The 12,559-nt window shown below is 65.5% G+C and overlaps 1 protein-coding gene across 1 annotated transcript in view; it reads right to left on the reverse strand.

Annotated features, from left to right (window-relative positions):
- Window positions 1-520: 520 nt before the first annotated feature.
- Window positions 521-12,559, reverse strand: part of ANKMY1 (ankyrin repeat and MYND domain containing 1) — a 43,488-nt gene continuing 31,449 nt past the window's right edge. The window contains exons 15-17 of the mRNA XM_036253376.1: window positions 7,981-8,059; window positions 7,151-7,311; window positions 521-636 (exon numbers count right to left, since the gene is read on the reverse strand). Coding sequence (XP_036109269.1) covers window positions 521-636; window positions 7,151-7,311; window positions 7,981-8,059 — 356 coding nt within the window. The remainder of the gene's footprint in view (window positions 637-7,150; window positions 7,312-7,980; window positions 8,060-12,559) is intronic.

Raw genomic sequence — 12,559 nt, forward strand, 5'->3', positions numbered from 1 at the left:
GCCCTGGAGGCCGGAGCTGGGGGACTCTCCTGTTCTGAGGCCAGTCCTGGGGCGTGTGACCCCTGATGGTCCAGTCTGGCCTGGGAGCCCCCCTGTGCCTGGCGTCTCTCATCAGGGTGGGATCCCTGCCCAGCCACCCTGCCTCCCCAGAGCCCTGCATGGCCCTTGGGGGACGCGGCCAGCCCGGTCCCAGTGCCACTGTGCAAGGCCCAGCTCTTCGGACGGGCTGGAAGCCAACAGACATGTGAGCCGCTGCAGGGTCCCTTTATTCGTCACTGCCGCCCACCCGCTCTCCCCGGGGCCTGGAGGGCTGAGGGCTCGGTGCCGGAACCCCGGGGCCCTGTGTGTGGGGGCTGCCCCCTCAGGGCACACCGCCGTCCCTGGGAGGAGGAGCAGGCTCCTGGGAGGGCTCCCTCCGGCGCTGCACCTTGCCCCCTCGCCTCCACAGCCAGGGTGCCTGGTGCCCATGGGGCTCCTCCCTCCTGGGGCGCACTCAGCCTTGGCGCGGCGGCGGCACCGCTCACTCCTGGTTGTAGCTGGAGTATACCTGCCTGGCTGGTGCTGGTGCTGCTCCCGTGGGGCCCTTGTCCCGGGCCTTCTGTGACTTCTTTGTCATCCCAGGCTTGTGCACGTTCCCTGGGGGGAGGGGGTGCAGGTGAGCAGGCCTTCAGCATGGGACCGCCCCCTGCGCCAGCCGTCGGGGGTCTCGGTCCTGCCCGCCGTGGGCCAGGCCCCGGACCACCGAGCTCCCGAGCCTGCCCCCTCGGTCTCCGTCGTCGTCCCGGGAAACAAACGCCACGTCCTGTGCAGGGGGCGCCCACACTTCCACGACTCCCTGGAAAAAAGTCATTGCTGAGCGCGTGCGAGGCAGACCCTGGAGTCTGAACGTGTAACCTCCGTGTCCCGCCAGAGGAGGGCGGAGGCCAAGGCATGTGCAGGACGCCTGTCGCCGAGGCGCCACCCCCGGCACGTGCGGGATGCGGGCAGCGTGGGGAAGGCCCTCAAGGCCGCTCAACTGTTCCCATTGAAAGTGGGGTGAGCAGCAGCACGCGTGTGCACGGGGTGCTGGCCGTGTGCACGTGTGTGCACGGATTACACCCCGAGAGAACGGCGCGGACAGGCCCTGGCCAGCGTGGCTTTGCGGTTAGAGCACCGGCCTGCAGATGGGTCTCGAGTTCAATTCCCGGTCAAGGGCACGGACCTGGGCTGCAGGTTCATCTTGGCCCCGTCGGGCCCTGTGGGAGGCAACCAATCCGTGTGCCTCTCTCATGTCGATGTTTCTCTCCCTCCCACTCTATCTGGAAATTAGTGGAAAAAATACCCTCGGGTGAGGATTAGCACGAGAAAAGATGGGGCTCAGGAGGCCACCGTGGTGGAAGGGGGGTGGGTCCCACGGTCTTCATCTTGTGTTTCCTGATAACGAGCAACAGGAAGAGAAACTGCACCTGGGCGGGGCTACGCTGCAGAAAAACTGGAAAGTCAAGGAAGATACTCATGGTGTAGTTCAGAGCATACAGACCCTGCTTCCGCTTTCCAGGGCACACGTGTGTGTGCACCCGTGTACCTGTGTGCACATGTGTGCGTCCGTACAGGACACAGCCATGTGAGCTGTGGCCATTTTCGGGTGTTGGGACAGATGCCACTCATCCTTTCTTCCTTCTGCACGGCATGGAGCCCGGGACGGAGGGCAGAGGTGTGGGCTCCGGGGAAGCCCCCCAACGTCCCCAGGGCACAGCAGCACCTTCCGTGGTAGCCTCTGCTCACAAGCACAACGTGAGCTCACAAGGACTCATCAGGAGTGTCTTCCTTGCTGGCCGACGTGGTGGGAGCCACCACACCTTTCCGGGGGTCCCCCCAGGATGGCCCTGCAGCCGAGCCACCCGCCAAGGCCACGTTGCGGGTGCAGCACAGATCCTTGCCCCTCCCCCAGGAGGCTTCCTCACCCCCCACAGGAGCGTTGCCCGGGGCCCCCAGCAGACTCCCAGATAGGGCGCCCCATCTTTGACAAGAGACCACGGAAACCAGGCTAAACCACGGCTGCAGGCAGAACTGCTGAGGCCCCCACACAGGCCCCTCTGCCCCCCCCCATCCCCCTGCCCCCACCACTCCACTCTCATGCCTCCTGCTCTCCAGCCGTCCAGCCGTCTGTGCTGAGGACAGGCCGCCTCACACCCACTGCCCCCTCCTCCCGCCCTGCTCCTCCCCTCCAGCAAGGCCACACCCCTGGCCCACCCTCCTCGTGCCATGATGCTGGCCCATGGTCACCCCGTGCCCCCTCCATCTCAGTCGTGCTGAAGTCACCCCCATCCCAAACACCCCTGGCACACGCAGGCAGCGGCCTGGAGCCCTGGGGACAACGTGAGACACCCGCCCCGTCCCCTCTGAGCCCGGGATGGACACGGAGGTGTGGGCTCCTGTGAAGACCCCAGACGGCCCCAGAGCCCAGGAGCACCTTCCAGCAGTAGCCCTGCCTTCAGCCCCGACCCTCATCGGCCCCAAGATGGCCAGGGCCACGTGGGGGCGAGAAGCTGGACGCCCCTCAGAAGCTCTGGGCTGACCCGTGTACAGCTGAGCAGCACAGACGGTTACACACACGCCCAGTGGGGCCACTTTATTGTGAGGGCAGGAGGGAGACAGGCCCAGCCCCTCGGTGCAGCCACGGAGCAGGTGCCGGCCGGCGAGACTGCCCGGCCTCGGTGTGCAGCGGGCTCCTCTACTGAGATCCTTCCACCCGCGAGCCCTCTTCCTCCAGGGAGGCCCCTGGACAGAGAACTGCAGAGAGGACGACCGTGAGAGACCGGGCACCCCGAGGAGGCACAGGCGCAGACCCTGAGCCAGCAAGGCCCTCCTGGCCACACCTCCCGGGACAGAGTGCAGTGCCCTGTGTGCTGGCTCCCCATGTGTTGACTCCCCGTGTGTTCACGCCCCGTGTGCTGACTCCCTGTGTGCTGGCTCCCCGTGTGCTGGCTCCCCGTGTGCTGGCTCCCCGTGTGTTGGCTCCCCGTGTGTTCACGCCCCGTGTGCTGGATCCCCGTGTGCTGGCTCCCCGTGTGCTGGCTCCCCGTGTGCTGGCTCCCCGTGTGCTGGCTCCCTGTGTGTTCACGCCCCGTGTGCTGGCTCCCCGTGTGCTGGCTCCCTGTGTGTTCACGCCCCGTGTGCTGGATCCCCGTGTGCTGGCTCCCTGTGTGTTCACGCCCCGTGTGCTGGCTCCCCGTGTGCTGGCTCCCCGTGTGCTGGCTCCCCGTGTGCTGGCTCCCCGTGTGCTGGCTCCCCGTGTGTTCACGCCCCGTGTGCTGGCTCCCCGTGTGCTGGCTCCCCGTGTGCTCGCGCCCCGTGTGCTGGATCCCCGTGTGCTGGCGCCCCGTGTGCTCTCGCCCCGTGTGCTGGCTCCCCGTGTGCTGGCGCCCCGTGTGCTGCTCCCCGTGTGCTGGCTCCCCGTGTGCTGGCTCCCCGTGTGCTGCTCCCCGTGTGCTGGCTCCCGTGTGCTGGCTCCCCGTGTGCTGGCGCCCCGTGTGCTCGCGCCCCGTGTGCTCGCGCCCCGTGTGCTGGCTCCCCGTGTGCTGACTCCCCGTGTGCTGGCTCCCCGTGTGCTGGCTCCCGTGTGCTAATCCCCGTGTGCTGGCTTCCCCTGTGGCTGACTCCCCGTGTGCTCGCGCCCCGTGTGCTGGCTCCCCGTGTGCTGGCGCCCCGTGTGCTCGCGCCCCGTGTGCTGGCTCCCCGTGTGCTGGCGCCCCGTGTGCTCGCGCCCCGTGTGCTGGCTCCCCGTGTGCTGGCTCCCCGTGTGCTGACTCCCCGTGTGCTCGCGCCCCGTGTGCTGGCTCCCCGTGTGCTGGCGCCCCGTGTGCTCGGCGCCCCGTGTGCTGGCTCCGTGTGCTAGGCTCCCCGTGTGCTCGCGCCCCGTGTGCTGGCTCCCCGTGTGCTGGCTCCCCGTGTGCTCGCGCCCCGTGTGCTGGATCCCCGTGTGCTGGCTCCCCGTGTGCTCGCGCCCCGTGTGCTGGATCCCCGTGTACTGGCTCCCCGTGTGCTGGGCGCCCCGTTGGCTCGCGGCCCCGTGTGCTGGCTCCCCGTGTGCTGGCTCCCCTGTGCTGCTCCCCGTGTCTGCTCCCCGTTGCTGCTCCGTAGTGCTGGCTCCCCGTGTGCTGCTCCCCGTGTGCTGGCTCCCCGTGTGCTGACTCCCCGTGTGCTGGCTCCCCGTGTGCTGGCTCCCGTGGTGCTGACTCCCCGGTGGCTTGGCTCCCCGGTGCTGACTCCCCGTGTGCTCGCGCCCCGGTGCTGATCCCCGTGTGCTGGCTCCCCGTGTGCTGGCTCCCCGTGTGCTGCTCCCCGTGTGCTGGCTCCCGTGTGCTGACTCCCCGTGTGCTGGATCCCCGTGTGCTGGCTCCCTGTGTGTTCACGCCCCGTGTGCTGGCTCCCCGTGTGCTGGCTCCCTGTGTGTTCACGCCCCGTGTGCTGGCTCCCCGTGTGCTGGCTCCCCGTGTGCTGGCTCCCCGTGTGCTGCTCCCCGTGTGCTGGCTCCCGTGTGCTGGCTCCCCGTGTGCTGGCGCCCCGTGTGCTCGCGCCCCGTGTGCTGGCTCCCCGTGTGCTGACTCCCCGTGTGCTGGCTCCCCGTGTGCTGGCTCCCGTGTGCTGACTCCCCGTGTGCTGGCTCCCGTGTGCTGACTCCCCGTGTGCTCGCGCCCCGTGTGCTGGCTCCCCGTGTGCTGGCGCCCCGTGTGCTCGCGCCCCGTGTGCTGGCTCCCCGTGTGCTGGCTCCCCGTGTGCTCGCGCCCCGTGTGCTGGCTCCCCGTGTGCTGGCTCCCCGTGTGCTCGCGCCCCGTGTGCTGGATCCCCGTGTGCTGGCTCCCCGTGTGCTCGCGCCCCGTGTGCTGGCTCCCCGTGTGCTGGCTCCCCGTGTGCTCGCGCCCCGTGTGCTGGATCCCCGTGTACTGGCTCCCCGTGTGCTGGCGCCCCGTGTGCTCGCGCCCCGTGTGCTGGCTCCCCGTGTGCTGGCTCCCCGTGTGCTGCTCCCCGTGTGCTGGCTCCCGTGTGCTGGCTCCCCGTGTGCTGGCGCCCCGTGTGCTCGCGCCCCGTGTGCTGGCTCCCCGTGTGCTGACTCCCCGTGTGCTGGCTCCCCGTGTGCTGGCTCCCGTGTGCTGACTCCCCGTGTGCTGGCTCCCCGTGTGCTGACTCCCCGTGTGCTCGCGCCCCGTGTGCTGGATCCCCGTGTGCTGGCTCCCCGTGTGCTGGCTCCCCGTGTGCTGGCTCCCCGTGTGCTGGCTCCCGTGTGCTGACTCCCCGTGTGCTGGATCCCCGTGTGCTGGCTCCCCGTGTGCTCGCGCCCCGTGTGCTGGATCCCCGTGTGCTGGCTCCCCGTGTGCTGGCTCCCCGTGTGCTGCTCCCCGTGTGCTGGCTCCCCGTGTGCTGGCTCCCCGTGTGCTGGCTCCCCGTGTGCTGGCTCCCCGTGTGCTGGCTCCCCTTGTGCTGGCGCCCCCGTGGCTGCCAGGCCCCCCCGTTGGTGCTTCGGCGTCCGCCGTGGCTGGCTCCCGTGTGCTGACTCACCGTGTTCTGGCGCCCAGTGTGCTCGCGCCGTGTGCTGGCTCCCCGTGTGCTGACTCCCCGTGTGCTGGCTCCCCGTGTGCTGACTCCCCGTGTGCTCGCGCCCCGTGTGCTGGCTCCCGTGTGCTGGCTCCCCGTGTGCTCGCGCCCCGTGTGCTGGCTCCCCGTGTGCTGGCTCCCCGTGTGCTGGCTCCCCGTGTGCTGGCTCCCCGTGTGCTGGCTCCACCGTGCTGCCGCTCCCGTGTGCTGGCTCCCCGTGTGCTGGCTCCCCGTGTGCTCGCGCCCGTGTGCTGGATCCCCGTGTGCTGGCTCCCCGTGTTGCTCGCGCCCCTTGTGCTGGCTCCCCGTGTTGCTGGCTCCCCGTGTGCTCGCGCCCCGTGTGCTGGATCCCCGGTACTGTGGCTCCCGCGTGTGCTGGCGCCCCGTGTGCCAGCGCCCCGTGTGCTGGCTCCCCGTGTGCTGCGCCCCGTGTGCTGGCGCCCCGTTGCTGAATCCCCTTGTGCTGGCTCCCCGTGTGCTGGCTCCCGTGTTCTGCTCCCCGTGTGCTGTCGCCCCTTTGCTCGCGCCCCGTGTGCTGGCCTCCCCGTGTGCTGACTCCCCGTGTGCCTGGCTCCCCGTGTTCTGGCTCCCGTGTGCGACTCCCCGTGTGCTGGCTCCCGTGTGCTGATTCCCATCCCCCGTGTGCTCGCGCCCCGTGTGCTGGATCCCCGTGTGCTGGCTCCCCGTGTGCTGGCTCCCCGTGTGCTGCTCCCCGTGTGCTGGCTCCCCGTGTGCTGACTCCCCGTGTGCTGGCTCCCCGTGTGCTGGCTCCCGTGTGCTGACTCCCCGTGTGCTGACTCCCCGTGGCAGCCGGGTACCCAGAGCCCTGGACACAGTGCACAGGCAGCGCTCTGCTCCGTGTTCACACGTGGGAGACAGGGCTGACTGCTCTCCAAGGAGGGAGCCTCGCAGCCCCCAGCCTGGGGTCCCTGAGCTGAGGGAGCTGTGACCAGGTCTGGGATGCACCCCACGGGACGTGTTACTCAAAGCCTCATTTTACAGAGGCTGCAAGGGAGGCGGCAGCGAGTGTCAGCTCAGAAAGGACCAGCTTCTGGGGCGCAGCCCGGGCAGGGGACAGCCAGCCCCTCCATCCGCTCTGAACACAGGCTCTGAGGAAGAGCCCACCCAGCCAAGGCCCAGCCTTGCCCACCAAGGCCACCCTCAGAGCACCACCCGGCGTGGGGTCGCCTCAGGTCACCCCGAGGGAGGAAAGGGCAGGAGAGGAGGGTGTTCCCAGAGCAGACGTCTGCTGACCTTCACACTCCAGACACCTGTGGCAGCTCCAAGGACAAGTGCTCACAGTCCGGGGCCGCCTGTGTCCCCCAGGGGGCCCGTGTGCAGTGCGGCCCCCACGCAGGCCCACCCCAGGGAGCATGGGCACACGGGGCCTGGCATCCTCCGCAGGTGGAGAAAGACCAGCTACTCAGTGCCCTGTCCTCACACCGGCCACCCAGGACTCCGGGAAGTGGCTGGGACTGCACTGACTCAGGGCTGATGGGGACCCTCCCCGGCCACCCCGCGGGCCGGTGCTGTGCCCAGAGCAGAGGGCACGGCGGGCGGCGGCGCTGGCACTCACCGACGGCCATCATGGCGCCGCAGTCCTTGCTGTGGAAGTCCACCCAGGCCTTGGTCTTGCAGGTCTTGCTGCAGGTCAGGATCCCGTAGCAGCGGCTGCAGGGCAGCAGGTGCACCCCGACCGAGCGGCCGCACTGGTGGCAGAACTTGAAGAACGGGATCCTGCCGGGGCCACGAGGCTGTTGGGTGGAGCCCCTGCGCCCTGACTGGGGCTCTGGGACCCTCCCCACGTCCTCTGCACATGGACGGAGACCTGAAGTCCCGTCGAGGGCCGCCCAGCACAGGCTGATCAGAACAGAAAACAAGCACTGTGCCCAGGGCACCGCCTGAGGGCTCAGGCAGGAGACGGGTCCCTCGTGGGCCACAGCGTGGACAGAGAGGACTTCTGTGTCTTAGGAGCAACTCCGGGCAGCACACGCAGGGCTGTGGGTGAGCCTGGCACGCCCCCCACCTTCCACTTCAGCAAGAAAGAAGCCCAGCTAGGGCCACCGCCCGGCCCCCCACCCGTCGCCGCCCACCCCGTCCTCAGGGTCTACGGGACGGGTGCCGCCCAGGGTGCCCTCGGGGTTAGCCAGGCACACAGGTCTGTGGAGACTCTCCCAGAAGAGCAGGTGAGAGCTGAGCCATGACCCCAAGGGGGATGGCGTGACCGCAAGGAGAGGGGCCGTGGCGGAGGGCGGGGAGGGGAGGGCCCAGGGGGCACCAGACAGTTCGCGTCTCCCACCCAGCTGCCCCCAGACATGGAGCCGCTCCTTGAGTGTGCCCTGTGACCCCACTCCCGCCCCGTCCGGGCCGGTGCCCACGGCCAGCAGGGCCACGCCGGCCACTCACTGCTGCAGCTCCTCCAAGTGCAGCGCCCTGGGCGTGCTGGTGGCCTTCTGCTTCAGCCTGTGGCAGGGGGTGAGCTCCGCTGAACCCGGAGAGACTCGCGTTAGCCTCCGTGGGCCTCCCGGTGGTGCCGTGGCGTCCACGGGCAGAGGGAGCTCTGGGCTGCCTGCCTCGACCCCCTCCTGCAATGAGCCAGCCCTGGCACCCCAGGGAGGCAGGTGGGGACCCCAAACCCTTGACGTCCCACAATAGGTCCCAGGAGGCAGAGTGGGGCTTGGCCAGGAGGGGTCGGGCGCCCACAGCCTCCAGGGAGGGGCTTCACTGCTCCTGCATGCCCACCCTTCTGCAGCCTCCTGCCCCCCATCTTCTGCGCCGTGTCCCCCTCAACACATCATTCAAGGCCATAGCACCAGGTGTCTCTGGCCTCTCCTGGCACCCAGCCCCTCTGGAGCTGGGGCTCCTGCTCTGCCCTCTGGCCATGCAGGAGGGCACACAGTGAGCAGTGAGTGCCCACAATAGCCAGAGTTTCTACCTGGCACATCACCCCCCCAAAAGGCCGGCTGACCTCGGCTTCCTCATCACCCCTTCGGACACAGGGACCCCTCGAGGAGACACCTGCTGGCCGCCAGAGCCGGGAGGTGGGAGGGACCCTCCTCCCTCCTCACCCTTCCTGTGCCCACTGCACCCACTCCAGCTGCTGGCCGGCCCAGGAAGCCAGCTCCGACCTGCCCGTCGTCCGGGCAGGGTCACGGAGGCCACGTGGCACCAGGGACACCTCTGGGACAGGTACAATGAGGGTCTGGTGACAGCTTCACGGATCACTTAAGAGGAAACATGGCTCGGCCGGTGTGGCTCAGCGGTTAGAGCGCTAACCGCTACTGAGGGGTTGGGGGCTAATTCCGGTCAAGGGCAGGTGCCTGGGTGACAGGTTCGACCCCCAGCCCCTGTCAGGGTCACGCAGGAGGCAACCAATTGATGTGTTTTTCTCTCCCTCCCTCCCTTACACTCTCTGTATAAATTAATGGGAAAATATCCTTGAGGGAGGGTTAACAAACGTGTAGTGAAATGGGGGAGCACGAGGACGGGAGGAGGGCACCATCCAAGCCACAGGGAAGGTACACGGTTCAGTGGCCTTCGGGATGTTCGCGGGCGTGTAGCCACCCCAGCCCTGCCAGCCGTCACCCCCTTCCCCAGCCCTGGCGACCACCACCCACGGTCTGTGCGCGGCTCCCACGACGTGTGTGTCCGTCCGCCCGCCGACAGGCAGGTGGGCCGCTCCCATCCGGCTCCTACGAATCATGCTGCTAAGGACGTTCGTGCACGGGTGACGTGTCTTCAGTCCTCCTGGGCACTCAGCTCGGGTGGCACTGCGGGGTCAGCACGAGGGGCCACCAGACTGCGTCCCACCCCGGCCCCAGCAGCAGGGCGGGCTCCTCGTCCTCGCCTGCACGTGCTCCGTGTGGTCCAGCCGGCCACTGAGTGGTGCCACGTGGGGTTCCACGTACTCATTCCTGACAGCCGGGCATCCTTCCATGGGCCTGCGGGCCATTTGTGTCTTTCTGTCGAGATGTGGTGTGTAGGTGCCGACGTAACTAAGACCAACTCCATCTGTGCGCCCCGGTTTCATCCCATTTCACGCTGTGGACTCTGACCACGCGCAGTGGCATACCGTGGCCGCCCAAGTGAGCTGGGATCTGCACGCTCGCATGCGTGGCCACGGAGTCCTGTCAGGATGGGCCAGAACGGCACAGCCCCGGTTCGGGTAGCCAACTGGGTGCTGGCTCTAAGCAATGACGCACCCCAGGACCTCCAGGAGGTGGGGCTCGTGCACCTTGCCGTGTCCCTCTGTCTGTCAGTTACTAGTACCTTCTCTGTCCAGCCGCGGAGATCAGCTGTGCAGACTGTGACGTCACCTCGGCTCCGGCCCCACCCCTGGAAGTGATGTCACCCTACAGGAAGTTGTCATCGTCCACAGAGCCGCTGGCCTCATTCTTCAGTCTCGAGTTACCGTCTCGGTCCAGGGGTCACAGTACCTTCACTCCACCGTGATTCACATTGTCCAGTTTTTTTTCTTTATTGATTTTAGAGAGAGAGGAAGGGAGCGGGAGAGAGAGACAGAAACATGGACGAGAGAGAACATGGATTGGCCGCCTCCTCTGGGGATCGGGCCCACGACCTGGGCATGTGTCCTGATGGGAATCAAACCAGCGACCTCCTGGTGCAGGGTCGACGCTCCATCCCTGAGCCACACCCGCCGGGCTTCTTCGTCCTATTTTAATCCAATTACTTGTCTTTGCTACTGAGTTGCGACTGCACACAGGTCCCTCGGGAGACGTGTGGCTGACATGTCTGCTCCCACAGGCTGTCTTTTCATTTCTCCCGCTCCTGTCACATCTGGGAGACCACTGCCAATCCCAGGACGCGAGGGTTACCCCGTGTTTTCTTCCAAGGGTTCGCTCGTTCAAGCTCTGAGCATTGAGGTCTTCGATCCAAATGGAACTGAGTTTCACATGTGATGTGAGGGTCAAACGTCAGTCTTCTGAGTCTAGACAACCAGTTGTCCCCGCACCGTCTGTTGAGAAGACGGCCGTCCTGACCCCTACACCGAAGCCATGGCGCCCTTCCTGGGACGCGGCCGGCGTAAACACACGGGTGTCCTTCTGGGATCTGTGTTCTCGTCCGTCAGTCTGCGTGTCTGCCTCTACGCCAGCACCGCACGGCCCTGATGGCTGTTGTGCTGCAGTAGATCAAGCTTGGGAAGTGCGAGTCCTTCGACTTTGTTCTCCCTCAGGGGGGCTTTGGCCGTCCTGGGCGCCTGTTTCCATGTGAATTTCAGAATCTGCTTCTTGATTTGTACCAAGAAGTCAGCTGGGATCCTGACAAGAAGATGTCTTTCCATTGATTGAGGTTCCTTTAGTTTCTTCAACAACCTTCTGTAGTTTTCAGAGTGTTGGTTTTACGCAGCCTCTGTTACAGGGATGTGTCTGTCCCTCTTACATGTGTTATTACAAATGGAGTTTTTTAAATTTCATTTTTGGTTTGTTCATTGTGATTGTATAGAAATGCTGATGATTTTTTGTGTATTGATCTTATATCCTACAGCCTTACGAATGCATTTATAGTTTTTAAAAATATGTTTTTATTGATTTTAGAGAGAGAGGAACATTGAAAAGAGAGAACATCGAGTGGCCGCCTCCTGCATGTCCCCGCTGGGGATGGAGCCCGCAACCCAGGCATGTGCCCTGACTGGGAATCGAACCGGTGACTTCTTGGTGCAGGGGACCAAGCCACACCGGCCAGGCGCATTTATAGTTTTAATAGTGGGGTAGTTTTATATTTATTTTAATATTTATACATTTAGCTTAATAATTTAATATTAATTTTATTTTAAAAGTGGATTCCTAGGATTTTCAATCTACAAGCTGATATTTGCCAACAGAGACACTTCAACTTTCCCTTTCCAACTAGAATGCATTTTATTTTATTTTTCCTGCCTAATTACACTGGCTAACAACTCCAGTGTGGTATTAAGTAGAAACAGTGAGAGAAGACATTCTTGTCTTCCTGATCTCAGGGAGAAAACATCCGTCTGTCACCATGAAGTCCAATGTGGGCTGGGGGGTTTCCACAGGTGCCCTTTATCGGGTTAAGAAGGTGCCCCTGCTCCTGGTCGGTGGTCCTGTGCAGCTCTGGTCCAGTCTAGTCCCTGGCCCCCTTGGTGACACAGGTGCAAAGACCACCGTCCTGAGCATGTGACTTGGTCCTTTCTAGGGAGGCTCCGTCACGCGGATGAAGGACCAATGGCTGACCAGTGCCACCGACAGGCTGGTCCGTAGGCTCATCGTGAGCCTCCCCCGAAAACGCCGTCTTAGCTCAGCTCCCTCACGTCCAGGGACGTGCCTTCCCTCCCTGGGGCAGACGCCTGGCGTGGGGCCCCTGTGGTTCCCCTGAGCTCGGTTCCCTTTAGCTGGGTGAAATGTTGCGACAAGCAAGCAGCGAACTCTCCCCATGCACAGGGGTGTGTTCTGGCTCCTCCTCTGCATCCACAGGCCTCCTCCCTGCATCCAAGGGCCCTGCAGCCTTTCCCGCCAGTCTCTGCCCGAAACTGCTCCCTCGGACAGGCTCTGCCACCTGCTGATCGTGGACGACCCAGGGCCTCACCTCCCAGGCCAGCCTGCACCAGGCACAGGCAGGGGTCCTGGCTCAGCTCCCGGGGACGTGGCGCACCAAGCAGGTCCCTCTCCCTCCTCCCCCCGTGCCAGCCAGTCCACGTGGGAACCACGGGCATGAGAGGGAAAAGCCCAGACCTGGGGCTGGGCAGCCCGGAAGCCAGGCCTTTGTGGGGAAAGGACCCCCTGCTGCCCACAGGAGGGCCCCCCGCCCCCCAAGCAGCGCCTCCTGGGTGCCATGCCCCCACCCCATGACAGCCGGGCAGGCCCTTCTGGATGTGCACCCATGGTGCTGCCTGCGGCTTCTCCTGGGGCCCCTCCTCCGTCTCTCCTCTTGGAGGGCAGGACACAAGGACCAGGCAGACCTGACCCAGCAGGCGACCTGGGCAGCAGCAGGACAGGTCCCTCCCCCG

This window comes from Molossus molossus, unplaced genomic scaffold (assembly GCF_014108415.1).
Source record: "Molossus molossus isolate mMolMol1 unplaced genomic scaffold, mMolMol1.p scaffold_m16_p_11, whole genome shotgun sequence".
Lineage (NCBI taxonomy): Eukaryota > Metazoa > Chordata > Mammalia > Chiroptera > Molossidae > Molossus > Molossus molossus.